Raw genomic sequence first — 26,852 nt, forward strand, 5'->3', positions numbered from 1 at the left:
TTTTATGTGTCTAATACAGACGGACTGCTTCAACTACATCAAGATTTTGCTGCGTATGAACAGCACTCACCTGTATGTATGTGGAACGTATGCCTTCAGCCCCATCTGTGCTTACATAGTAAGTCACTTGAACATTTGCTTGTGATGCATCAACTGAACTTGTGCATATCTTTTTATTGTGGATATCTGTAAGAATAAATCAGTGCTCTCTTATTTTCTTTGGGAAAAGTTGATTAGACTGATGCTGGACTCTGTATGGCATCTATTTATTTGATTCTAGAGGAAGAACGTCTAAAATCTGATGCATGCTGCTCCCTTCCTCTCAACTCACTTAGCAGTTTGTCTGAGGCTCTGCCCAGCTAGATACAATATAAGTGCATTATTTTATTATCTCCTGTGCCCATGAGACATGGATCAAAATATTTAATGCATGTAATTAAATTATATAAGATTCAATCTGGTTTCAGTCCTTTTCTCCAAATCTTTTAAGGCCTTTTAGAACAATCTATAGCAAACAAACACAGATGACCTGTGTTTCAACTCTAACCAAAGACTGACTGACCACCTTTTCTCTGTGGGACAGAAGGACAGCACTCACTGTCAGGTTGCAGCTCTTCTTTTCACTTATGGGTGTCACATGTGTGTGTGTGTATCTTTCAGAGCACTGCAGATTTTTCTTTTGTGAGGAGCGATACTGGTGAGATTGTTTCAGAGGATGGACGAAGCCGCTGCCCATTCAACCCTGAGTACAAGTCCACTGCCATCATGGCTGGTGGGTCTCTCTTGTCAGCTGCTGATAATAATAAAGCTTTGTTAAATGTTTTGATTTGTTGGACGCAGTATCATAAATAAGTAAAGGTGGTTGATAAAGAGACAAATTGTGGTGTAACCTCTGGATTTCATTACTGTGAGTGACGCAGAAGCCTATTCCCTTGTGATAAATATTGTGATTATGTTGGTCTTCTTCACTGCGTTGCAGACGGAGAGCTGTATGCCGGCACAGTCAGTAATTTCCAAGGAAATGAACCCATCATTTACAAGAGTTTGAGCCAAGGAACTGCTCTAAAAACAGAAAACTCACTCAACTGGCTTCAAGGTACAGTGATTTGGCTGGAAAGCAATGCTTTTCATTATGTCTTCATATAAAAGATATTCTATATTTAGTTTAACATCACATCTTACATGGGATAAATGACACTCTTGTAGTGTTTGCATCAGAACTGCTCTACAGTAACGGCTCTATAATGTAACACCATTGGTGATAAGTGCTTACTTACATTCCCTCTGCAACTGGACTCCATTGGGCTATAGGGACATCTGTTCCTGGATTCCCATGTGACAATATTGTCACTTCCCTTTCAGATCCAGCCTTTGTTGGCTCTGCCTACATACAGGAGAGCCTGCCCAAGGGCAACCCAGTGGGCGACGATGATAAGATTTACTTCTTCTTCAGTGAAGCCGGGAAGGAGTTTGACTTCTTTGACAACACCATTGTGTCACGCATTGCTCGTGTGTGTAAGGTGAGTGATGCTAGAGGACAGATAGTCCATCAAAAGATGCTTATATACACTTGAGCATGTGGGAAAACATTTCCACTCTTATGTTCCCAATTTATCTCTCATTTTTTATCAACTAAATATTTGTCTCATAGCGCTGGATTAAGACCTGGATGTCTGGGTTTTCCACTTTGCAGAATACTCACCTCACATAATATGTTAAGGACATGTAGAATTTACTTGTTTTCATTAGTGATATAATCACAAACCAGTTCCTCAGACCAGCTCTTTGCAGAGAAATTAGATTTATGACTTTATGAGGAGAATGATAAATATGAGCTGTCAGTTTGAACTGGAAGTTTGAACCCACTCAGTCTTTCCACAACATCTAGTCTAACAAAAACATCCTACTTAACAGAGTCTTGTAAATACTGACTCATGTAGTTTATTGATGACCAGTTTTCTCACATAGGGTTAAATTAAGCGCTCATTATAAAGTATGCTCATACAAACTACCCAAAAAGGAAATTAGCAATAACATGTCATTTTTGGGAGACCGCTTCCCAAATGGATAAACAAGAACAATAAGTATGACACATACAGCTTCAAAATGAGGAAAATATTCACTTCAGAGATGGCGTCATTTGCTGTAATTGATATTACATACTGATGCTGGTTCAAATAAATTATTAAAACCCAGTCTTTCCCTCCATCTCTTTAAATCCTGTGTGAGTCAAAGTGTCCCCATCTCTGTTGTGTACATTCAGGTGTTTGGTACTTTAGTTCTGCATCATTGGGGCTAACTATGAGAGGATAAACAATGTTTTGCATGAAACAAACAAAAACAAAGCGTGTTCTCATTTGCAGGATTGTTCACTTTCCCAGAAAGAAGCCTTTTACTGCCTGCCGTGCTCATGGCTTTTTGAGCAGCCTTTTGAACAAGGGATGCTTTTACAAGAGATTAATGAATGGGATGCATTTGCTTCAATTATTCAGTAGTCAGTTTAAGCTCAGAGTGGCATTAAATTATAAAACTAGGCTCAGCCAGAAGGACAAGGGAATATGTATGTTGCTCATTATCTGCCTGGGTTACTACAGTAAGTAATTGCTTGAGAGGCTTAGCATCGGTCATGTGTCACCCCCCCCCCCCCCCCCCCAACCAGTGCTGCAGTTTCCTTTGATTGATGTAATACTAAAGCAGACTTAACTGAGGTTTTATGGTAAAAAATTTATGTTGTTTAGATCATTTAATGCATATCTTCTATCTTCCGATCAGCACATCTTAAAACAGCTTTCATAGGGTTGGATTTGTGATAAACAGACTGTGTGGCCATCTAGTCTTAGCTCTTGATGTGCAGTCCCTTTTTCTCAGACCTGTAACTCCTTGTGGAACATAATCTCCCTGACAGCCTTAAATACATCACATAATCACTTTCGCACTGAGGTTTAAAGATGTCATTGCCCTGCAATTTGTGCTGATATCCTGTCGTACAATCTGCGCAGCTCAATTAGTTCTCATGTCAAAGTGGTCCCGTGCCACTCGTAGCTCTTTAAAGGCTTGTGCCAAAGGCGCTGAATCACAGCAGTAGTGTCAGTGAAGAGAGATTGTTGGGGGCAATGCCTCTTTTTCTTTTTCATTTAAGAGCACTTGCCCTCCTCTAGGCTCTGAGTATGTTTTATCTATGCCAGCTGTGATGATGTGGCACATTGTTTTCATGACCTAGAAGTGTTCTGCCTCAGGTTATATCTGTGTGGCAGGCACAATTGATTTATCTCATTATGGTTTTACTGTAGAGGGTTAATGTTTTCCCGTTTTGTCATTTCAAACTGCTTCACCTATAGATGCAACGCATTCCTCCTGTTTCTGTATTTGTCATGAAGAGGGTAAACAAAGATGACAGAACTATTTTTCCAACATTGAATACGTTCTGCTATGGTTTATTATGATGCATATCATCTTTTTATGACGTGCACCGTACAAGCCTGTCAGATCCCATCATATCACAGTGGTGTATCAAACTGCACAGTGGCGTTGTCTGCAGTCACCACAGGAGTTTATCTCATATTATTGCACCCTCTGCTGGAAAGTTTCTAACCTCCAATAACTGTGCTGCAGGGTGACGTCGGAGGCGAGAGGGTATTGCAAAAGAAGTGGACCACTTTCCTGAAGGCTCAGCTCCTGTGTTCTCTGCCTGATGATGGCTTCCCCTTCAACATAATCCAAGACATGTTTGTGCTCACGCCTAGCCCGGAGGACTGGAAGAACACTGTGTTTTATGGAGTTTTCACATCTCAGTGGTGAGCATAAACTGTACCTGCTTTAATGAAAATGTCACTAAATTATTGTTGTGAAAGGTTTAACTGAAGAGTTATAAAGTGAATATAACAAGTAAGGGAAATTTTCAAGAAGACTTGGAAGCGGAGTTTGTCTTTGGGGATTTTAAATCAGTAAAATTTAAAATTTAATTAATCTATCTGGAGCAGGACTAGGAGTTCAGAAGCAGGTTAACCTGAGGCTTTATAAGTTCCAGTCTTTTTTTAAAAAAAACATCTCTGTGTTTTAAGGTACAAGGGTGCATCAGGAAGCTCTGCAGTGTGTTCCTTCACCATGGACCAGGTAGAAAATGCGTTCAATGGGCGATACCGGGAGGTGAACAGAGAGACCCAGCAGTGGTACACATACAACCATCCAGTCCCAGACCCACGGCCCGGAGCGGTAAGTACTTCCTTGCTGCCCTCTGCTGGAGAATGTAAAATCTCATTCATGTTAATGCTCTAGCGCATTACAGGTTTCAGATGCTCCTGCCTGCTCATCAGTCACGTTCTTAATGTGACTGCCAGCTGAGGCTGGAGCCGATATACATCAATATGGTGCCACGTTCCTCTGCTTCTAAACATGATTTTTATCAAACTTCATTTCCTGTCAGACTTATCACAGAGGAATCACTGAAATATGTAAAGAAAAAAAAAACCTGCACTTTGTGTTATTATCCAGTGTGAGTGCATATATGTATATATGCATTTTTTCTTGTATTGTCTCTATAGTGTATCACAAATGCTGCCAGAGAGCAGGGCATCTCTTCTTCTCTGCACATGCCAGACAAAGTGCTGAATTTTGTCAAAGACCACTTCCTGATGGACAACGTGATCCGCAGCCAGCCTCTCCTGCTGAAACGTAATGTGCGCTACACACAGATTGCCGTCCATCGAGTCCAGACAGCTACAAAAATGTATGATGTGCTCTTCATTGGCACAGGTACAGCCCTTTCCATCTCCATATCCCTGCAGTTATACACACACACTGGACAGACACACTCATCAACCAGCAGTTTTCAACTTTCAGTCTAATTCAAAGTTAAATTGTGTCCTTTCTAGATGATGGGAGACTCCATAAAGCCATTAATGTCAAAAACAAAATGCACATCATTGAAGAGATGGTGCTCTTTCGAGATTCTCAACCAGTACAGCATATTGAGCTGGACACTGAAAAGGTAAAGTGGAGCGCACCAAGACAAAGAAGTCTGTTTTAACTACTACAGCTTTCTCATGATGTGTATAAGCTTTTTGGGAGGTTAGAGATTCCTCAAGCCATTAAGAGCCGCAGCCTAATGAGCAGACCTTGTGTTCACTGAGCTAATTGCATGCAGCTTTCTCTCCCGGAGGGATCTGCAAACAGCTGGGGTTTTAACAGCTGGATTTGTGACACTTCCTGAATCCTGGCATGTGTTTGCTTGGATTTTTACATTGGGGAAAATTAATATATTTTGAAACAGTTGAAAGAAAACCAACTACTGTACATTTAGATCAGGGTCAGACAGGGATGAAAGGATGAAAACGCTCACCTATTAACTGTATTTGATCATCTCCCCTCTACAGGGTCAGCTTTATATTTCATCTCTTTCTACACTGGTGGAGGTCCCAGTAGCTAACTGCACTAATTATCAGAGCTGTGGGGAGTGCATCCTCTCCAGGGATCCATACTGTGCCTGGAATGGGAGGCAGTGTGTTGATGTCAGACGTTCTCCTGCAAGCAAGTATGAACCCCTCTGCACAATAATTTAGCAAAATTCTAGCAACTAAAACTTTCCTTGATATGCAAATATTAGATGAAAGGATGTTGTGTTTTAGAATTGTCCTTGATGATTGTGTGAATGTGTTTCAGTGCTGGACAACAAGATGTAGATGACGCAGACACATCAGCTATTTGCAACAAGACTGGGCCGAGTCCACGGCCTGCTAAACCTCCACCTGCACGTATGTAAACTCCTTTTTCCTAACCAGTCAACTTATTTTGTCATTGTTATTCTAATTTCTGCAATGAACTTTATTTCATTCAACATCTGACTTGATCCATCTCTGATTTCCTCTCCTACAGGTGCATCATCATGCCAGGTGATCATTATTCCAGCCAACACATTCAAAGTACTGCCTTGCAAGCTGCGCTCTAATTTGGCTGAAAGGAAATGGGAGTTCAGTGAGAGTGCAGGTCACTTCCATTACCCGAGCCCAGAGGGAGGACTGGTGGTGGTAGCTCAAGCTGACAAGCAGGAAACCTATGAGTGCTGGTCAGTGGAGGAGGGCTTCAGACAGCTGCTGGCGAACTACTGCGTGAGGGGCGAGGCCAAGCAGGAAAGCACCACCCTGACAGGCCGGTCTCGCACACCACAGATCAACCTGCCGGAGGAGACTCGCTTGCCACAGATCAACACCAAGACCTACTGGAATGAGCTGATCGTGGTGTGTGCCCTGCTGGGATTTTCTCTGGTGGTCTTCTCACTATTTGTGGTTTACAGGAACCGCGACCACATGAAATCCATGCTCAAGGAGGGAGAGTGCCCAAACATGCAACAGAAGAAGCCAAGAATAGTGGGGAAACCAGCTGAAAACTTGCCACTCAATGGCAGCACAGTCACAACATCAGTGCCAGATCACAAAGGGTACCAGACCCTTAACGACAACTACATCTGCAGCACTCCACCCCATGAGTGCTCGTCGCCCGACAACAGCAAGAGCTTCTCAGAGTCAGAGAAGAGGCCTCTAAACTTAAGGGAAAGCCACGTAGAGATTTCTCCCACATGCCCGCGACCACGAGTAAGACTAGGGTCCGAGATTAAAGACTCGATAGTGTGAGGCTGGCTTCATGTTGCATGGAGTGAACTGAAAAGACAAGAGTGCACTTGTTGAGAGAGACAAACATAATAGGACAGGAAAGCTGCACTCTCACTGAGAAACATTTCATTACACAGATTTTGCACTTTTTCCTCTTTTGTTCTGTCCCTGTGGTTCAATGTGCATTTCATTTAGTTTTTTCTCACACACTCTTCATCCAAGTGCATTTGACGCACACTGCAGAAGCTCCGGTTTGCCTTCAGACTTCTGTCGCTTTCACATACAGCTCACAGGAATGTAACAAGCATAGCGGTGACGTCACAACCACGATTTAGCAACTGAATTGCAGAGCATTGCCTCTCTGTCCGTCCATATACTGGGAATGCTTTGAAAGGCAGATTATTACTCAAACATGTTGCCACTAACACTGACATAGTATCTGATGTTTTATTTCCATTCTATTATCTGGTGAGAGTCCACTCTTCGCTGAGGCTATGCACTTTGTACTGTACTGTAGCAAAGTAAACACAGCAGAATATACACGGACAAGCCAGACAATTTGCTAGATAGCCTGTGTGCATTTACATGAGTTTACTCATTACTTTAGACAGAAAAACAACACAGCAAGAACAAAGTAATGATACAGAGATGAGATTCAAGAGTTTCATCAAACTTGTTGTGATATAAAGCAGATAGTCATCACAGTAGGAAACTTACAGAAACTCCCGTCATTTCTGCTGCAACACCACAAGAGCAAAAAAATTATGATGTAAATGAGGACACAACTATCATTTTTAAGTATTTGAACTGTGACTGGGTGTAAATATTTCTCTAAGGAAGCCTATCTTTGATTTTTTTTTTTTTTTTTTTTTTTTTTGTTTTGTTTTGTTTTTTTTTTTTAGGTTTTTTTTTGTTTTTTTGGTGTTTTTTTTTTAAATGCGATAAATAGGAAACGCTCATTCCAGGTATTATCTTGCTGTTCTTCATGAGATGGGCAGTCTATGCAAAGCATATAATGTGAAGTGAGGTAAACACAAAGAAAAAAATCTCACCTTGAGACTGAGTAAGCACAAAAGGGGGCTGGCGCTGTGAATTACGGTGGAATCAGTGGCATTGCAAAAACACGCTCACACACTCACTATACCAACAGTAAGTATGCAAGAGATCTTAGCCATTTCTGGAGTGTTTTTAGCGAGAGGGACGGTGAAACTGAGACAGGCCGGCATGATAAAACAAGAGACGAGGGTCCATGATGGTATAATGTAAATCTGTGGTGGTTGATTTATTGCAGCATGACTAAACAGTATAAATATTTATTATGATTATGTGGCCAAATGTTTGTGTTCCAGAGAGGCATTCTTTATAGTCATTCTTCAATGTTTTTTTAAATATCTATCATTGTTGTCAAAGGGAATTAATAATAAATATTGAAATACTACACAAACTGATTCAAATAACACACATCTGTATAGCCTCATATTTGATTGATGAGTGTTTTGAAAAAGAAAACAGCCTCTTTTTGCTTAAATGGTTTTAAAGGGAAACCATCAAAGCAATAACTTTTATTCTCAGCCAGTAATAAACAAAGAATTGTGCATTTAGTCATCTTATTTATGCAGAAATAACCAATAAAACCACATGAACTGCTTAATTCATGAGTAAAAATGATAGCAACTTGAAAAGCATTTTCATGTGCCACTTTGTTTTATAAGTCTTACTAGTGTTGTGGCACAAACTAAAGAACTCAGAACATTAAATGCATAAATGAAAGGCATACAGCTTGTCTCAGAAAGCATGGGATTTGCACATGATGTTAAAAGCCTTAGAACAATACAGGTTATGGATCCAAGAACAAATCTGCCTGTAGGCGGAAACGAATGATGCCTTCTGAAACAATAATCAGGTGATGTGCCTCTTGAGATGATAAACTAACCAGGTAGTAGTGCTGTAGAGTCGAACGCGACGCTGTAGGCGTGACAGGGCTGGCCATTCTTTATAACAAGTAGAATAAATTATTAATACATGCAATTTAATCCTGTCAATATTGTACATTGTTCTCATGAGGCGTTCCTTTCATTTTTATAGTTTGATCTGGTGGCTTCAACCTCAGGCAGGGACAAAAATTTATCTTTAAACTGTTGTGCATAAATAAACACTTTGGTATTATGTTGCATTTCCTGTAAAGGCACTTCAAAAATGAATTTCAAAGACTGGTCAGCTGCAATCGCTCACGCTGTATGAAAGACTCATGCTTTGACTGTTATTACTAAAACACACAAATGGCAGCTTTTTGTGAAGCAGCTGTCATCAGAACAATATTAAATCTGCTACAGCAAGCATAGAACCGATATGTGCAGGTACTTCGTTTGAGTACAAGCTGAAACTATTAATGCCACAGTGAAAGTATTGTTGTCTTCTCTCTTAATGAACCACTGTAGTCTGGCCTTCTATTAGTCACAGTACAAGTTGCTCAGACAGTTGTCAACATGTATTGTACAGCAAGTAAACTAGTTTTTATGTAAAGTTGTTTTGTAAATTCAGATGCCAATGTAAAAATATTGTGAACTGTATTTTTTGTATCATACTTCACTACTGTGTTTTTTCTTTTTTCTTTTTTTTTGTATTGTATATAAAAAGCACTTTATTTTAATTTTTCAAATAAAGATAAAATGAATATATTTACTTTTTTTTTTTAATTCCATTAGATCATAATTTGTGTAATAAGAACATTTCCAGTTAGCAAGCTGTTTTCACTGTTTAAAAGCCTCAAAAGCAAATATCCAAAATATTTTACAGTAGTGTGAAAGTGTCTTTAAAAACGTTTTTAAAAACTAGACAAGTAGAGGGAAAGAAGGTACAACAGTGAGTAAAAGATCTGTAAAACACAATAGAAGATCTGTCATGTCAAGCCAGTGCTGTTCTTGTGAAAACTGGTGACAAGGTACCCAGATTATGAATGATCCACTGTAGAAAACAAGCACCTGACTGGCAACAGTTTCATTTTTAGCAGGTCAATGATTTTTTTTTTTTTTTTTTTTAACTTGTCCTGTCCAGCATCATAGCAAGCAAAATGATAATCTGGTTGCTGTATTGTGCTGAACAAATTTGCTCTGCCAAGGGGAGGCCTATGGATAAGGCTCCTCTCTATAATGTGATTAATTTATTTATTTATTTACTTTGAATCATGGAATCTATGTAATCTTGCTGGACCTGACTGGAGGGGACAGAAGAAGATGGAAAATAGCAAAAAGAGCAAAAGGGAAAGAAGAAAGGAGACAAAAACATCACAGACAGAAGGAAACGACCCTTCAATCCACACCATCACCAGACAACAAACTGTTACACCTGTACATGAACACACCAGAAAATTTCCTACAACTTTTACAAAAACAAAAACAGAAACACACACACAAAAAACAGAGCTGCTAGTCATTAAGAGTTTTTAAATAATAACCAAATCAAAAAGACATAACATGAAAGATACCAGATACTAACTCACAGGAAAAATAAAAAAAAGAATTATCTTTTAGTATAAAAACCCAATGGACAACTCAGTGACTGTGTCAGCATGCAGAGAATGAGGAATAAGGAGTGATCAGTGACAAAGAGTGGTGAGTGAGATTGTGCAAATGCGACCAAGCCTTTACGGAGGTCAGAGGCAGACCAGGGCCAGAGACCCGGGCCCTCAGCAGCAGCCCCGGAGCACCAACCCAAGCTACCCCACCATGAAGATGACTCCAGCCCCACCCGAAGGGCGGCAGAGGAGAGCCCCAGCAAGAGCCCCCCACGGTCTTGGGACACAGGTCCCAGTGGGCCAAGATCAGCAGCCGCCTGCCCAGCCTGGGATCGGCCACCCAGGGCAGCCCGAGTGAAGGGCCCTGGTCCCCAGGAGCCCAGAGGCGGCCGCCCCACCCCCCAAAGGCAGAGGGCCCGCACCATGCCTAGGAGGACCAGGCCCCCCCAGACAACCACCAGCGCACACCCCAATGTTCCAGCCACACACCCCGGGAACCTGGGCGCCATCGACCCCCTCCCCCCACCCCCCACCTACTCCAATCTGCACCCCATATAACCCCACACTCACACCCTCCCCTGTGCCGTACCCACAAGCACTCACCATCACACAGTCACGTCACACATAACCCACCCACCATGCCCTGTGGGGGACGCCCCAAGCAGGTCAATGATCTCAAACACACTTCCCAAATACAACCATACCTGGCCAGAAAAGCACACAACCAGTCATGGATTGGCATCCCCAAATCAGGTTCTCCATTTTATTGAAGCATGGTGGGATAATCTTCACATGGGATGGAACAAAAGGCAGCAAATATCCAAAGAATAGACTGGAATTTTCCTCAAGAAGCAGGAGGACTATTCCTGAAGGCAACTTAAAGAAATGAGACACACAACACTGGGCCATTACTTCAGTTCGTTGTGTTTTTAATGCTTTATTGACTTAGGTGGGTGTTAATTTAAACATTAAATAAATATCCTCTAAAAATTATTAGATACAAGGATTTGGCTGAAAATGAGTGAAAATGAAGACAAAACCTGTGGAAAGTCTGGAAAAGTGATGCTAAAAAAACTTAAGATAAAGGCTCGCTCCTTGAAAGGGAGCACATAAAAAAAAGGGTGGCACAGCATAGTACCAGTGTAATATTAAGATATTAGACTTTCTTTTGTAGTTTTTGCCTGGCAGTCAAGGAAAGGGACTAACAGGAGAATATGCCATAAAACATTCTCCTGCACAGCACACCTCAAAGACAAACATACAGGCAGCACTTGCGTATGCTGTTTCTACTGTATTTCAGCTTCTGTCAACAACACGTGTGACCTACAAGCCAAATAGTTACAAACTTTGGTTGCCGCGGTAACGCAAGGCTCGCGGTGGGAGGTGGCACAGTGAGGTCCATTGATTCTGGTGATACCGCCTACACTGACTGGACCAATCCGTGTTCCTTCACTTACTCTTAACCCGAATTGCTGCTAAAATGTGTTACTTTTAGTTTACGCGCCGCTGAGGTCACATATTAAAGTTTTTAACGTGATGCCATGCGTGCCTTCTAACAATAAGATGGACAGACCTAGCCTTCAGAGACTTTTCTCTGCTTGTGACGTGAATAAGTCTGGTAAGATTGAGTACGAGGACTTCACGGCTGTCTGTCGTGAGCTCAGCGTCCCCGAGACCGAAATCAAAACTCTGTTTAACAAGTTCGGTGCACAGGAGGATGGCTTCATTGACTACAGCAAGTTTTCCTCCAGCTTTCAGGAGGTTTCAGAAACTCTGGACCTGGCTGCTTTTGGCACCGGGACATCGCAAGCTCCGTGGGAAGAGTTTGTAGACCGAATAGATGCGGAGTTTCTCCTCTCTGAAAGGTAATGTCATACCCGGGCCTCCATCATTAACCAGGACTCACACAGATCCCAGCGGCTAGCTACCTGCAAGCTAACATGGACGTCACTGCTGTCCTGTTGAGGGTGTCATGTGAGGAAATGTGTTATTAGCAACTTCTGAACGTATTTGTATGATGTTTCAATAGATGAAAAGCAGTAACTAACTTAGAGTCAGGTTTACTAATGTCAGATGTGTCATTTCATGTGATTTTTTTCATGTTTTAAAATAGGGTTTCATGAAATACTGTGATAGATGTAAATAGTTATCTCTTATGGGATAAAATGAAGTAACCTTAACATTAAACACAAAGGGTTGCTCAGGGGACCATCCCATTAACTAAACAAGAATGTGTACCTTTATCTTCAAGCAGTCTTGGTGACTCATTTGCAGGCCACACAGACGGAGCATGATCCAACAGACACTTGGGCACAGACTTGTTAAAGGCCCCCAACCCACCAGAAAAACTAAAACCAGATACGTGATTATTAGTGTCCTGAGGTCCCAAACAGGCCAACCTCGTTGTGGTTAGTTTGTTCAATGTCATATTGCACGTCTCTGTGGTTCATTTGTGTTGTCGTTGACTTTCTGTGGTCATTTTAGCTCCTAACTCAAACAGAAACCCATCCACTGATCCATCAGGTCCCTAGACTTGGTTCATAAAATAGGTCATAAAATAGGTCCCACATCAAGATGTTAATCCTAAGTCAAGTATTTATATTGCAAATTCAACAACAGAGAGAGGGTAAATACCTTCCATTTAGGCTGATGAAGTCATTCAAAATGAATGACGCATCAGCCTAAATGGATCACAGAAACGAGTGGAAAAATTAAATGGTAGCCAGTAAGTTGATAAAGTAACGAGACAATGTATAAATGACAACTTTTCTTTCTGCCATTTTTGGATTTTACCTTTTCATCTTATAAAGGCTGGATAAGAGCTGAAGTAGCAAATCTTTATGGTCTTTGCCCTGAGTTTTCGAAGTCATAATTAGTAATTAGCACTGTTAAAAATTGGAAAATTAATAATTTACAGTTACACTTATAAAACAGTTATTGAGGTCTACATATTAGTTTGAGCTTTCCATGAACCCAATATTTGTTTTCCTCCATATAGTCTCAGAGAGCAGCTGGCTGATCTTTACCAGGCCATTCACTCCTCTGGAAACGGGACTTTTCTGCAGGCATATGAGGAAATCATCTGCTCGCTGATCAGTCAAAGCCTGGACAACAAGCTAGAGTGTGAACAGCTGGAGACCAGTTTGAAGCGGTGAGAAATAATTGGCTTTAATGTGTCCATTAATTTGCATTACAAAGGTAAGAATAATGATGAGACAAGATGTTGACTACAGAATGTGAATGAGAAGCTAAATTCATTTGTAGAATTTAAAAGTGATAGAAACACCTGTAACTTACTGAAAAGTGTATTTTTAACTTGACAAGAAGTATTAAATGTAAATGTAAACACCCACCAGTGGAAACGAGTTACGGGAGTATAATGAGGTTAAACCTGGTGCCTCTTTGTGTCCACAACTGAGACAAACTGCTGACCTTAAAGGTTTCTTACATTTTTTACAACACAATTACTGTATTAATGCAGGTTTTTCTTTTTACTGAAATGGTAGCAATTACTTGAATCATGTACAAATTGATGAATAAAGGTGGAATTTGAGATTTGCTTTAGATAATGGTACAACTCAACCTCTTTTCCAGTTTATGAATAAATATTTATGTGCAGTTGTTTATGTTTAGTGGAATCTATTTAACTCTTCAGGATTTAATGTTTCCTGTAAACAAGCTGCCACAGAGCATCAATGCAGGATGTTTTTTACAATCATGCTTAGTGATGTTCACCTTCATGACAAAGTCCTTAGAGAAGGGTTGAAAGGCAATCGTTAAGGAATCAAAACCATTTTTATACAACGTCTCTTAATTTCAGGGACTCAAAAGTAATCGGACAAATTTATTACGTTAACTTTCAATATTTTGTTGGGAATCCTTTGCAGGTAATATTTGACATCTGTAGCTCATGGACATCACCAAATGTTAGGTTTCCTCCTTTGTGACGCTTTGCCAGACATTTACTGCAGCTATCCCAAGTTGTTGCTTGTTTGTGGGTCTTTCTGCCTTCAGTTTTAGTACGTGAAATGCACTCTCGATCGGGTTGAGATCTAGCATTTGACTCCTCCATTGCAGAATGCTGCATTCTTTGCCTTAAAAAGAAGAAGAAAAAATTATCTATTGGGTTGTTTTAAATGACAACTGTGGGAATGAGTTATTCAAAAATCTAAATTAATTATAACCTTTTATTTGCTTTATATGATAACCATTTTTCCCAGTCCTTTACAGAAGTCTCTTCCTTCATTTTCAGTGTATAAGTCGTTCCGTGGTTACGATATCTTCTACAAAACTCAGCCAGTGTCCGTGCGCTGGCGTTTCAGTCTTAAGCCAGTTCTTAGATATTGCTTTCTTTGGAACCACAATGAGAATCTTTAGATTTTGAGTCCTTTACATGCACATTCTTGTCCAGATATCCCAGATAAGACAAGATTGGGGTATCACATACTTAAGTATCTCACAGCTGAGTGAAATGTATCCCAGAATGGCTGTATTTTCTCATAATTCCAGAAAATATGTGTTTTACCTGAATTCGTGTGATTGCAGAGTTTTCAACATGGTTGCTGAGTTTTCATTTTTTTACTATTAATTCGTGGTGTTATGAAGTATCTGATTTGGTTCTTGCAAGCAAATTCAAATTTTTATAATTTTTTTTTGAACCAAACTTTTTTTGGCCACTAACATTTCTGCTATTTCTGATAGCTGATACACAAAGGGGTTAGCACTGATGTAGAGCAGTAATGCAATTTTAAATTGCTGAATAAAATCGATGAATACCAGGCTGTAGATTACTACTTGATGATGATTTAATTCTTTTTTCTCTGTGGCTTCATTATCCCATCAGCAGTAAATACATGAACCTTGATTGCTCTGCTTTACGATGATTTCTTTTCCTTACAGAAAATTTTTGCACTGCGTTCAAAGAGATGTGCCGTTCTCGCTGCTCATCCTCACTTCTTTTCAACTTGTTTGAGTTGCAGTAAAAGGAAAAGAAATGCATCCTCTCTTCTCTGTGGATCCTCCATTGCATCAGTGTACTCCCTCTAGTTATAGCTTTTATAGTCGTCTGAGCTTTACTGTCTTTCTGCTCAGTAAACCTGCAGTTTTATCCGAAGTTTTCCTGGTTGTTGATGTTTCAGATGTTCCTTTTTTTGTCATTTCTCTTCCATTTAGACAGTGTAAGCTAGACATTTGTGGACATCTTTTTATTGTTTCCCTTTGCTTTGTTTACATTAACTAACATGATCTTACTCTGCCTGGAGGAGTCCAGGATCAGTTTGAATGAGTGTTTAGAGTCCTTAAGTTGATAATGATCCACGCCTATTACTCATAGAGGGCAGCACATGTTCTCACTTTGTATTTTTATTATGTCTTATTTAAAATTTACAGCTTGAACTAAATGTCTTTTACACACTGCTGCATTGTTATGAAGTCCTGCGCATGCAGCAGCAGCAATGCCATAAATTACAACGCACTTGAAAAAAATCATGATTTTGGTAAAGAGTAGACATGAGGTTAAATAGAAAATCTGATGTTTAATTTTAGTTTATTTAGTTAATTTTATGTCTTTTTTTTTTAGGAAAAGAATATCAAACATAAACCATGCAAGTAATTTCTGTCAGGAAAAGTTGATCCTTGCCTTTTTTTTTTTAGTCTCAACACACTGATTTCTTTACTCCTCTTCATCAGAAACTTGGCGCTGTCATGGCACAGGAGGGTCTGAGTGAATGCTTCCTTTAAAACATGTCTTAAGGAGCAACAAAGCAAAAGTGGAGTCAGATGACACCTACACAGCATTGCACCCAGAACTTCAACAGCTTAGGGCTTTTTTTTCCTTTCAAGGAGCTAAAAATGATTTCAGTCTTGGTTCTTCTGTATTTCCACTGACATCTACATGGTAGATTTGGCTGATGTGATTCGCCAAAGTGTGTTACTCCTCCCCGACAGCTCTTACACTGCAGTTGTATTAACTGAAAATATATCCCAAGTTACACTGCTGCACAAATGGTGGATGCTTATATTTGTTCCCTGGAACATACAGTCGTGAAACATTTGAAATTTGATGTTTTATAGTGGTAGATCATTTCTTCACTTAGATACAAATTTGAGATGAGGACAGAAAGGTGGAAATAAAATACGGGTTATAGTCGGAAATTCGATAGTTCAGTAGATTGGCCCTGGAGCTGCATTCCCCACCACAGATGTTCATGGTACTCAGGTACATAAGCAGTACTCCAAAGTACTCTGTATGTACGAGGGCTGTTTTTGGAAGTTTGGAAGTTTGTTTAATCCCTGGTTCATGTAACAAAATGGAGGTTGCAGAGGAAAGGACCCCCTAAAAGACCCCGGTTCTTGGCATCGTTATGTGCATATGAAACATATTCCACAGTGTTACGATGACGAGAGCCTGCAGGATCTATTTCTCTCTCTCCTGCAGAGTTGACATTTGAGCACAGACTTTTAATTCCTTTCTAGTGATCCACATGATATAACAAAAAAAAAAAAAGATGTATTCAAGTCCAGCTGGTGCTTAAAGTTAAAATTTTGTTTGCTTTTTCACTAAATATGACTAAATGTTTGCAGTCTGGAGCCCTGCCTGCACATGAGATAAGAGTGAGTGTTGGTTTTTGTTTTGTATCTAAGCTCTCTCGGTTCAGTTAGAGCACGGCATGGGAAAGGTGACATTCCTTGCTCAAGGAAGTAGGAAGACTTAAATGTCCTGCCCCGCCCTGTCATTTAATCCTTTCTTGAAAACAAGACACATCTTCCTGATGTGTTTTGAGAGTCTGTCAAAATAATAAGTGCACTTCATCGTCATCCTACCTTCGTAAAACTTGCACTGAAGTAACGAATGTGTGTGGGGTGTAGCTACACCTACATCAGTACACCTGGGGAATTTTCTTAAAAAAAAATCTGTCCCTCCTGCGACTCTGCTCTAATCAGAAAACACAGAAACCAACCGGAGCCACAGCTGCAGCCTGTTAAAAGTCCTGTCCGACGGGTAGATCTGACACACACATGGATTCTTTCGGTTTTAATCTTGTGGGCAATTGTTGGAGAATTTGTGAAGCTGCCAGCACAAACCTGACTGCACATTTCTGTTAAAACAGAGCTGAAGAGATAAACAGCAGTCAGCTGGCAGAGCTGGAGGACGATATTCAGCAACAACTTGCTAGAACAGAGGAGCGGGTGAGAAATGAGGTGAGTCGGAGCTTGCAGAATTTATCTGATTAACTAAATCCGCATGCAGACTTGATTAATAGGACAAAAATATTGCAGTTTTCTTTCTGCTGGAGTAAATGTGTATTTTATTGGAGCTACCTACATATTTGTGGTGCAGCACATAGCAGCAGGTTACGTGTCTCCTCACAAAGAGCCTCTGTAAAGTCAGATGAAAGCCTCACTTCAAGCTCTTGGCCAGTCTGCATCTCTCGCTGCTTTGGTTTCATGTCTGTAGGAGCGGAAGAAAATGGAAGATATCATGGCAACCAATCAGAGGAAACATGAGGATGAGCTTGCAGATCTACATGCCATGGTGGACAAACTCTTAAAGGTAGTTTTTCAGACAGTTTGCATTTATTTAAATCTCCCTTGAAAATATTTTTCTAGTTGCATGAAAAGCAGATAAAAACAACTCCACCTGAAAGACGAGCTCTTCCTGTGTGTACAGTTGTTGCTTAATTTCAAGGAAAGAGTACTTCTTACATGATATATTGGGTTACGTTGCTTTTAAAAATATAAATGTACTTGCTGGTGTGGCTGTAAAAAGGAACATCTTAGCTTTTGTGGTTGAGCTGAGAAGAAAGAAGGCTTTACTAGTCTTGTGCAGAATAAAATCTGATTTAACCTAAAAATTCATCGGATTTTTCAGTGTGTAGTCAGTTCCACAGGCCTAAAACCTGCTGCTTTGTTTGCACATCAGCCACTGACTCCCAACTCACAACCCAGCCACATGCTGTTAAGTGCCCTGCTGGCGTTTTCTTTTTGGGACGTGAGGTATTTTAGCTCAGCATTTTTTATTTTGGTGTGCTAGGGGGTGCAATTTCTGTCGCTTTTGATGGCATTACTTTTCTGTTTAGAACAAAACAAGGCAAACTTTCTGCTGTTACGCTGCATCTTAGATGAGTAGAACGATGCTTTTGCAGAGGCTTTGGAATCTGTTAAATGAAATCTGATGCTGTACTATATGTGAGCAGGTACAGGATGCACCTGCCCAGGTGCATTTAGCTTTTTTTTTTTACAGGAAGAATTTAAGTTCAGCATTGAGGGTAACTATAAGTTTTATGTGTACTCTTGCTTTTGGTAGCAAGTAGGCACCAGTTAACATCTCTGAGCAATGGAAAATATTTATTCTGAGCATCTCTACTTGGCATATATTGTTGTCACAGTTGCTGCATTTGTCCTGTAGATGGTGACAGTTGACAATAAAGCTACAGAGATGAGACTACCGGTCTAACGTTTGACTCAGTATTGTATTATTGTTAATATGTTAGGATTGGAGAGTGTGATATGTTGGTTGGTAAACTTTAAGATTTTAAAATACAGCAAGGTTAGAGAAAATATTGTTTATGGACTGCAAGGTTAATTTTCAACTGGAAAATATCTCATTTGGTGCAAACCTTGGTCACAATTCTCTAAGGGAAATTCAAGCTTTAGTTTTTAACATATTTATCAAACACTCTGTGCTCATCAACTAAAACTTTCTAACAAAATATTCATATCACTCTTTTATTATCAAGAGTCAAGAGGAGTCTGAACTAAACCAGTCAAAGGAGGAGGTGATCAGGCTGAACAGACGCATCAGCAACCTATCACTGGTAAATCACACATTAACTCAAACAGTTCATATATTTCTTGTGTAAAACTGTTAACCACCACATCATCTTTCAGGAGAACGAGCAGCTCCGAAGCTCTCTGCTGCAAGCGCAGACAAACATCTCCATCTTGCACTCTGAGGTGGACAAGCTGAAGAACATGTGTGCTGATCAGAAAGCTCAACATGAAAGGTAGAGCCCGTCTTTAAGCTCAGCTCACGTCTAATGCACAACATCCAGTACAGTGGAAGTGTGTTTTTTTTTTTCTTTACAGAGAAACGGATGACTTGAAGCGGATGGTCTTGGAATACCAGTCGTACTCCAGTCAGATTCAGATCCTACAGTAAGTCTGTCTTTGAGTTAATAATGTTTTCTAATGGTGACGTGTTGATGTTTTAAACAAGAATGCAGGGGCTGGTTTAGATGGTTTCAAGCACCCTCATAATAGCAAACACTGGCTTAAATGACTCAAATTTTGGGTATAATTTTGTTTGAGGGGTCAATAAAACTTGTCACAATTTGTTGCAGTTAACTCTGCTCATCAGCTGACTCAGACTATCAGTTGCCACCAATAACATAGAAATCAGCTTTAAGGAAATAAACAACTGAACATGTCTGACTTGTCTTTTATTTCCTTGAACACATCATCAGGGAAATGAATAAAAAGCTGTATGACAGTAATGACGGGCTGCGCTCAGCTTTAGCCAGCGAAGTGGTTGCAGCTAAAAGGAGGGTAAGTTCTTTGTTTCCTCATACCATTTTTCCAAAACAAAGGATAAAGGAAAATCCTTTTTCCTGCTACTCATAAAATCTGCTCATCAGCTGTCTCCCAAAAATGAAATCCCAGCTCGAAGAATGAAACCTCTCCGACAGAGTACACTCAACCATGGCAGGTATATAAAGTTCACCTGCATGAACCTGCTGATTGTTGTGGTTTAAAATGTCACTAGTATGTGCTGGTGTTCGCTTACAGGTCGGAGCAGAATTCCAAGATCTCTCACGTGGCCACCTGGGCTGATAGGTACCTGGACAGTGGGGTCTCCCTCCCAATGGACACAGCTGAGAGCTCAGGCAGTGATTATGACACCGATGACAGTAGAAGCTCCTTGGGAACTGTGCACCATAGTTACTCCTGTATCCCATCTGATGTGGAGGTCAGAGAAAACACCAGGATCTTTTGGTGAAGCTGTGGGCCAAGCAAATCATGGCCCTTCTTTCAGGACTTAAAATGTGAGTCTTTCTGGTCTGTTACAGATATCTGAGGTAAAATCTGAGGCAGCAGTGTCTGTGGCTCCCAGCCGAGTGAGTTCTGTAGCTTCTTCCCTAAGAAGACGTCTATCTGCCTTCTCCACAAAGGTACATACACTCAGTATTTTAGCAGGTAATACCACGCTACTAAACATTTCTAATAATGAGTATTATTTAGATGTGAAGAAGAGCAAAGTTAGCATGTAATTCAGTGGTTTGGGGAAATATATACATTCATATCAGTCTGAACTTATATTTACTTAATGTTTCAGCTCAGATAAAAATTTATAAATGAAGTGTGAAAAAGAGAGGATCGTTCAGCAGGACTCCTCTCCACAGCCGTTGTTATTGAGCTACTTAACTCTTTAAACACTGCTTCAAAAAATAAAGGGAATAAAATTATTACCTTGAAACTTAAAGTTAGTCACACTTTTGGGAAATTAATCTGTCCAGTTAGGAAGTAACACTGACTGTGAACCAAACACCTGCTGTTGGAACCAGTGCGAATAAAACAGACAACAGGTGGAAAGGAGAGGAAATTGGCTAGATTTAGATTTTTGGTCATGTTTGCGTTTTGTCAGTACCCTCATCACCACTACAGGTAACATGAGGCGTGTCTGCAACCCACAGAAGCTGCTCAGGTAGTGCAGCTTATCCATGATGGCACATCAATGCAGGGATGTGTTTGCTGTCTCCCAGCATAGTGTTGAGGACATGCAGGAGATACCAGGAGATATGGAGTTTGCCGTAGGTGGACAACAAACCTGCAGCAGAACTGCTGTCTGCTCCTAATGACCTCCAGCAGGCCACTAGTGTGCAGGTTTCTGCTAAGACTGTTGAAAACAGACTCCATGGGGGTGTTATGAGGGCTCAGTTTCCACAAGTGGGGGCTGTGGTCACAGCTCAACACTATGCGGCCTGATTGACATCTGCTAGTGAACAGCAGGATTGGCAGATTCACCATTGGTGCCCTGTGCTATTTGTGGATGAGAGCAGGTTCACACTGAGCACATGTGACAGACGTGAGAGAGTCTGCAGAACATTGTCCTGCCTGCAACATACTCCTGCATTACTGGTTGTGGGCCAGTGATGGTCTGAGGAGGGCCGCATAGACCTCCATGTGCTAGCCAGAGGTAACCTGACTGCCATTAGGTACCAGGATAAGATCCTCAGACCCTTTGTCAGTCATATGCTGCTGCAGTGGGGCCTGGATTCCTTTTGATGCATGACTGTGCTTGGGCTCATGTGGCTGGAGTGTGTCAGCAGGTCCTGCATGATGAAGGCATTGATGCTATGGACTGGCCTGTTCACCAGACCTAAATCCAATCGGGCACCTCTGGGACATCATGTCTCGTTGCATCCACCACCGCCATGTTGCACCACAGACTGTCCAGGGGTTGACTGATGTCCTGATCCAGGTCTGGGAGGAGATCCTTCAGGAGAACATCTGTCATCAGGGGTATCCTCAGATATTGTACGGAGTGCATACAGGCACGTGGCGGCCACACACTCTACTGAAGCTCATTATGAATTACCTTGAGAAATTTCCACAGACGTTGGGTCAGTCTCTGATCTGGTCTTTCCTCTTTTATTTTGAGTGTGATTCGGAATCCAGACCTCCATGGGTTCATAATTTTGATTTCCATTGATCATTCTTATGTTATTTTGTTTTCAACGCATTCCACTGTTTATTGAATAAAGATTTTTAACTTTAATCAACATGTTTAAGTGTTCCCTTTATTTCTTTGAGCAGTGTATACAGCTTAAAAGCAATTCAAAACAGACACACAAACTGAATTTCTAAAGTTTTATAATTGTTTGCTGGATGTTCGTGGAAAAACATACACACACGTTATTGTGTTGGCATTAGCCGTTACAAGCAGTAATTAAAGATCTAGTACAGAGATAGATACATAGATGGCAATAAATCTGAACACAAGTTCCTCTTACCAGCTTATTGAATGGCTTTTAACTCCTTTCTCTGTTCGGTAAGCTTGTATGTTGTTTTGTTTTCTTCTGTTTAACGCAGCCATTAGAAGACGACATTACAGAGACAAAGGATCCTGCCCAAATGTACCGTCTGGTTTTAGCAGGAGATGCAGGAGCAGGAAAGTCCAGCTTTCTGCTGCGACTGACTGTCAATGAGTTCAGAGGAGATATTCAGACGACACTGGGTGGGTTCACATCAAATCCATCACTCGGACACCTTGTCCTCGCATATATGGACATTTTTGCTTTTAGGTGACTGAAAACAGTAAGTTATAAATCAAGGTTGTAGCTTGTAATGTTAGTAAGCATCATTTTCTTTGCACACACTAAAAAACGAGAAACAAGGTTCCAGCTGATGTTGTAGAGTATTTTTGAGTTTTTCTGCAGAAGGTACATTGTGTGGTTTATGAAAACTTTGGAAAGAAACAATTTTATTAGAAGAAAAATGAAGTTTTTAGGAATTTAAAATTTAATTTACTGTTGTTTTCAGGGGTTGATTTCCAGATGAAGAGGATGCTGGTGGATGGAGAGACAACGAGTTTGCAGATATGGGACACAGCTGGGCAGGAGAGGTAGGTCACTTTCTCCAGGACATTTATCAAAGAAGCATCAACAGCAAAAAAAAAAGTTTTCAAATCATTGTAAATATGTTTTGATATAGTTTAAAATTAGATATGTATTCGTAACTTTAGGTTTCGTAGTATTGCCCGGTCTTATTTCCGTAAAGCTCATGGAGTCCTGCTGCTGTATGATGTTACTTCAGAGAGCAGCTTCCTTAACGTCAGAGCGTGGGTGGATCAGATTCAGGTAACTCAAGCGATGCTGATCAAATAGAGACGGCATTCAATCACCCACACAAATATTTAGATTATATTTACCATTGGCTTTGTTTTTGTTAAGGATTCCACCGATGAGAAAATCCCCATGTGTGTTATTGGAAACAAGGTGGACCTCCGGGAGCAGCTTCCAGCGGGAAGGTGTGTGAGCAGTTTGCACGGAGAAAAGTTGGCCAAGGTGTGTATGTTTTTTATTACGCCTGGTGGAAAAATGTTTTTACAGATGGGAGGCCTCCAAGCTGTGAAAGTAAACAAGTTGCAGTCAGGGATGTCCATGCTTTGCTTGCAGGCGTACGGTGCCTTGTTCTGTGAAACCAGCGCCAAAGAGGGAACCAACATAGTAGAGGCTGTGCTTCATCTGGCAAGGTAGGAGGCCAGAGAGAGTGTTTTTTTTTTTCCTCTTAAACTTTAACACTCAATCCTGATTTTCACTTTTCCACAGAGAGGTAAAGAAAAATGGCAAACTGAGGCGGCAATCAGAATCTCAGGTCAGACTGAGTCCAACCAACCCAAAGAAGACTCTAAACAGCTGCTGCGGACTGTAGCTGGATGATGAAGGATGCGATTTTGCATCATACTTTAACAGAGCATCTCTCCTGCGTATTTTAACTTTGAGATATTTTTTAAATATCATTCTAGTAGCATTTATTCTTTGATCAAAATGCAGGTTTCTGTTCAGGAAAGCTGCAGATAATCAAGTTTATATACATTTTAACTCATATATTTATTTGTAAGTACTGTAGTTTAAAGAAGTAAATAAATATGCAACATTAACATCTAAATCTTTACTCAACATAAGTATTTGAATGTTTTTAACTGTGTAATAAAAATGTACTTTTGTCTTTCACTGCTTTTCCTTTTGAGACCAAATTTCTATTAGTGGTGCATATTTCTGAAGAAAAGCAAAAATCCACACAGGACGACATACCTCTTATGTTTTTATTAGAAGCATCATTGCAGTTTAAACATCTGTACTTGCTGCAGCACTGATTCAAAATCTCTCATAAGCTAAACTTAAAGTTTGCTGTTTGGTTAGTCTTTACAAAAGTACCACATCCTCTTTGTAGCAGAAACTTTTCCAAGACAGCAAGAAACATAATCCCTTTTATCAAATAAAAAAAGACTGACCTGAGGAGACAACTGTTAGAAACTTCTGTCGTATCGATCGGCAGAAAGTCTCTGCTGGTGATGATGGTTCACTCATTTCTACGCTCCACCTTTCACTGAAACTCACAAATACCAGTTCAAGCTCCAGTGCTGCTTTGTTGCCTTCACAGAGAAACCCTGATGAAAGCGAAACAGAGCCTGAAATCTTCCTGCACATCATATTTCCTTTTTTCTGAAGAGTTCAGTTTCTTGCTGTCAGAACAACTGACGTCACTAAGCTGCCCAAAGCCACCACCAGAGCTCCCAGTATGAACTTCCAGGAAATCCCCTAAAAACACAAGACAGACATTCTGAATCCAGTCAGCTGTTAGTCAAAGTAAAATAATACTTGAGGTTTGCACATGTGACGGCTTACAGATGACTTCTTTCTGGTAGGAATCAGGAAAGGTGCGATGTTTTCTCCAAGCATCTCCACTGGTTTGGCCCTCCATTGCTGGGTGTCATTGAAGCCCGATTGCCTTTTGACAAGTTTGGATAACTCGGCATGGATGGCCTTTTTTTAAAAAAACAAAACAAAACACATGAAAGATATTTTTTTTTAAATCTAATGTTAAAAGGTGGTGTTGCTTATTATCTGGGGAATAAACAAAACTGAAGTTCTTAACTTGTCCAGCAGATGAGAGCAGAGCTCTGACATGCAAACACAGTTACACACCGTCATTATTGGGACCAATGAATCATCATAATCACGCAAGACTCGCACCCAATTGTAAAAATAAACTCTGTTTTAAAAGTTAAATGTTACAGATAAGCAGAAAGTTTATTTAAAAAAAAAAAACATGAGAAGGAAGAATTGGCTAAACACAAACTGCAGCACAGCAACTTTTATCAGCACATCTCACCAGGTTTCTCTCAAGTATTTACTCCACCATTGGGACAAGGGTGTAATTACCAAAGCAGCAGATATTTTCGTTTTGTCTAGACAAGACCAGACATATTTGTGAAGGTGGCAGTGTGCCCTGTGTGTCGCTGTAATGCTGGCAGCTGTGTGTTGTAAACAGCTGATGGAAACAAACTCGTCTGCACAGCTTCCAGCCCGCAGACTAAAATAAAGGCCATGAACTGAGGTTTTTGTTGACTTGTGATGAACCAGCTCACCAGCATAGCACAGGCAGTTGCACAATATGGACTATGTTGTGTTGCAGGAAAGGATGACTGTCTCTTTTTTTAACCTTTCCAATTTTTTTTTAGCTTTTTTAGGTTACATTAAGTCATGTATGTTTACTAGAAAACTCCAAGCTGTGTGGTCACATCTGTAGATAGCCAGATGTGATGTTTGCTAAGCTGTTTTTTGAAGGATTTGGCAGATTAGACAAACCACATAAGCAGAGCCAGATCACCATAAGCTTTTTAGGCAAATATGAGAATGACTCCATGAACCATTCAGCCTTAAGGATGGAAGAGATGCTCATTTACTAAATGCATTTAAAATGAAATACTTTCTAGTTGCCAAAACATGTTGATGCATGATAGAAATAACTGAGTCATTGTTAAGTTACTTTAGTTTACAAGGAAATTTAATAGCTGTAAAACCTTGGTGGCCAGGCATGATTTGTGTGTTTCACAGGGTTTGAAAAAAAAAAAAACACATTTAGTAGCAGGACTTTCTCACCCACATAATCTCACCTTGGTAGCTGGCTCCAGTTTCAAGGCCCTTTTTAGCACCTCCATGGCCTCTTTGTATTCACCCTTGTCTGACAGCAGCTGAAAGAGATTAGAAGACTTTCCATGTGAGCACTGCTGGAGCCCCCATAAAACAAAACACGGAAGTGAAAGCAATAATATAACTGCTACTTGTTTCACTTAAACACTGGAAATGTTATCCCACTGAAAGCAAATGACTCCTTCCAGTATCTCCCTCTGCTGTCATCATTTACATGTTGATAAAATCAGATGAGATCGGATGTGCCGTCAGCGATACTGCCACAGGATGGGGCCTCTCACCTTCCCCGCCCTGAAGAGGGCCTTGACGTTGTTTGGCTCGAGGGTCAGGACGTCCCGGCTGGTGTGAAGCGCCTCATCGAACTGCTCTAGTTTGAGCTGAGTGGTGGCCAGATTGTTCAAACACTTCACCCGGTATTCCCGCACCTCTTCCTCCTCGGCCTTCATGCCAACATCACTGCTGTCTGCACACAAAGACACGGGATTCATCACGGCCTTCAAGCTGAATCGATTACTTTTTATTGTAGATAGAAAAGAAGAAAATAATGAAGATTTGCCAGGGGCTGCTGAAGACCTCTTTTGGGTTTGTTGTTAAATCTAATTTTTTTTTAAAAAAAGGGAGAAACTCCCACTGGGTGTCATTATAAAGCTAGTTCATGTTCTTTTTTTTATTCAGTTGCATATTGTATTTTTTACCTCTGCCTGGTTTCACCATTAGACCCAAGCATGTCCAGCTCAAGAAGGTAGTGACCAAAGTATTGAGCACTTGTTAAGACAAATTAGTATTCCTCTTGACCTAGAGCATGCTAGTTACTGTTAGCACTTAAGAAGCTTAAGGTGACTGGAAGTTTAACTATTGTTAAATTAAACTAATCTTTCTAAAGATGTGCTTCCATGTTGGATTTCAGACTTGTGTGTCCACTTAAAGCAACAGAACAGGCTGTAAACAAAACTGACACATGCTCATTTTAACTTTGTGTAGTTTCCGTTTGCTATGAAATAACATCAGTGTGTCTGT

The 26,852-nt window shown here is 40.5% G+C and overlaps 3 protein-coding genes across 5 annotated transcripts in view; 2 read left to right on the top strand and 1 right to left on the bottom strand.

The window, feature by feature from the left end:
• Nucleotides 1-7,499, top strand: part of sema4ba (sema domain, immunoglobulin domain (Ig), transmembrane domain (TM) and short cytoplasmic domain, (semaphorin) 4Ba) — a 42,172-nt gene extending 34,673 nt beyond the window's left edge. For all 3 annotated transcript variants that reach the window (XM_041997906.1, XM_041997908.1, XM_041997907.1), the window contains exons 5-15: nt 20-118; nt 661-772; nt 980-1,096; nt 1,363-1,520; nt 3,613-3,794; nt 4,062-4,212; nt 4,542-4,752; nt 4,872-4,987; nt 5,373-5,530; nt 5,659-5,750; nt 5,872-7,499. In XM_041997906.1, coding sequence (XP_041853840.1) covers nt 20-118; nt 661-772; nt 980-1,096; nt 1,363-1,520; nt 3,613-3,794; nt 4,062-4,212; nt 4,542-4,752; nt 4,872-4,987; nt 5,373-5,530; nt 5,659-5,750; nt 5,872-6,626 — 2,151 coding nt within the window. In that variant the 3' untranslated portion in view covers nt 6,627-7,499. The remainder of the gene's footprint in view (nt 1-19; nt 119-660; nt 773-979; nt 1,097-1,362; nt 1,521-3,612; nt 3,795-4,061; nt 4,213-4,541; nt 4,753-4,871; nt 4,988-5,372; nt 5,531-5,658; nt 5,751-5,871) is intronic.
• A 4,048-nt stretch (nt 7,500-11,547) lies between these two features.
• zgc:162879 (ras and EF-hand domain-containing protein) lies at nt 11,548-23,813 on the top strand. Its single transcript, XM_041997864.1, has 17 exons — nt 11,548-11,984; nt 13,118-13,270; nt 17,229-17,319; nt 17,576-17,671; nt 18,858-18,935; nt 19,009-19,124; nt 19,207-19,275; nt 19,584-19,665; nt 19,755-19,825; nt 19,906-20,086; nt 20,187-20,288; nt 22,210-22,354; nt 22,660-22,741; nt 22,862-22,976; nt 23,070-23,183; nt 23,295-23,371; nt 23,448-23,813. The coding sequence occupies exons 1-17, from the start codon at nt 11,656-11,658 to the stop codon at nt 23,548-23,550; spliced, it is 2,004 nt and encodes a 667-aa protein (XP_041853798.1). The 5' UTR covers nt 11,548-11,655; the 3' UTR covers nt 23,551-23,813.
• A 138-nt stretch (nt 23,814-23,951) lies between these two features.
• Nucleotides 23,952-26,852, bottom strand: part of fkbp16 (FKBP prolyl isomerase 16) — a 30,614-nt gene continuing 27,713 nt past the window's right edge. The window contains exons 5-8 of the mRNA XM_041997865.1: nt 26,117-26,298; nt 25,799-25,876; nt 24,528-24,665; nt 23,952-24,440 (exon numbers count right to left, since the gene is read on the bottom strand). Coding sequence (XP_041853799.1) covers nt 24,354-24,440; nt 24,528-24,665; nt 25,799-25,876; nt 26,117-26,298 — 485 coding nt within the window. The 3' untranslated portion in view covers nt 23,952-24,353. The remainder of the gene's footprint in view (nt 24,441-24,527; nt 24,666-25,798; nt 25,877-26,116; nt 26,299-26,852) is intronic.

Source organism: Melanotaenia boesemani, chromosome 10 (assembly GCF_017639745.1).
Source record: "Melanotaenia boesemani isolate fMelBoe1 chromosome 10, fMelBoe1.pri, whole genome shotgun sequence".
Classification (NCBI taxonomy): domain Eukaryota; kingdom Metazoa; phylum Chordata; class Actinopteri; order Atheriniformes; family Melanotaeniidae; genus Melanotaenia; species Melanotaenia boesemani.

Coding starts and splice junctions, on each gene's coding strand:
- zgc:162879 (XM_041997864.1), top strand. CDS start 11,656: ATGCCATGCGTGCCTTCTAACAATAAGATGGACAGACCTAGCCTTCAG. Junction 22,355..22,659: donor AGATATTCAGACGACACTGG/GTGGGTTCACAT, acceptor TGTTGTTTTCAG/GGGTTGATTTCCAGATGAAG. Junction 22,742..22,861: donor GACACAGCTGGGCAGGAGAG/GTAGGTCACTTT, acceptor TCGTAACTTTAG/GTTTCGTAGTATTGCCCGGT.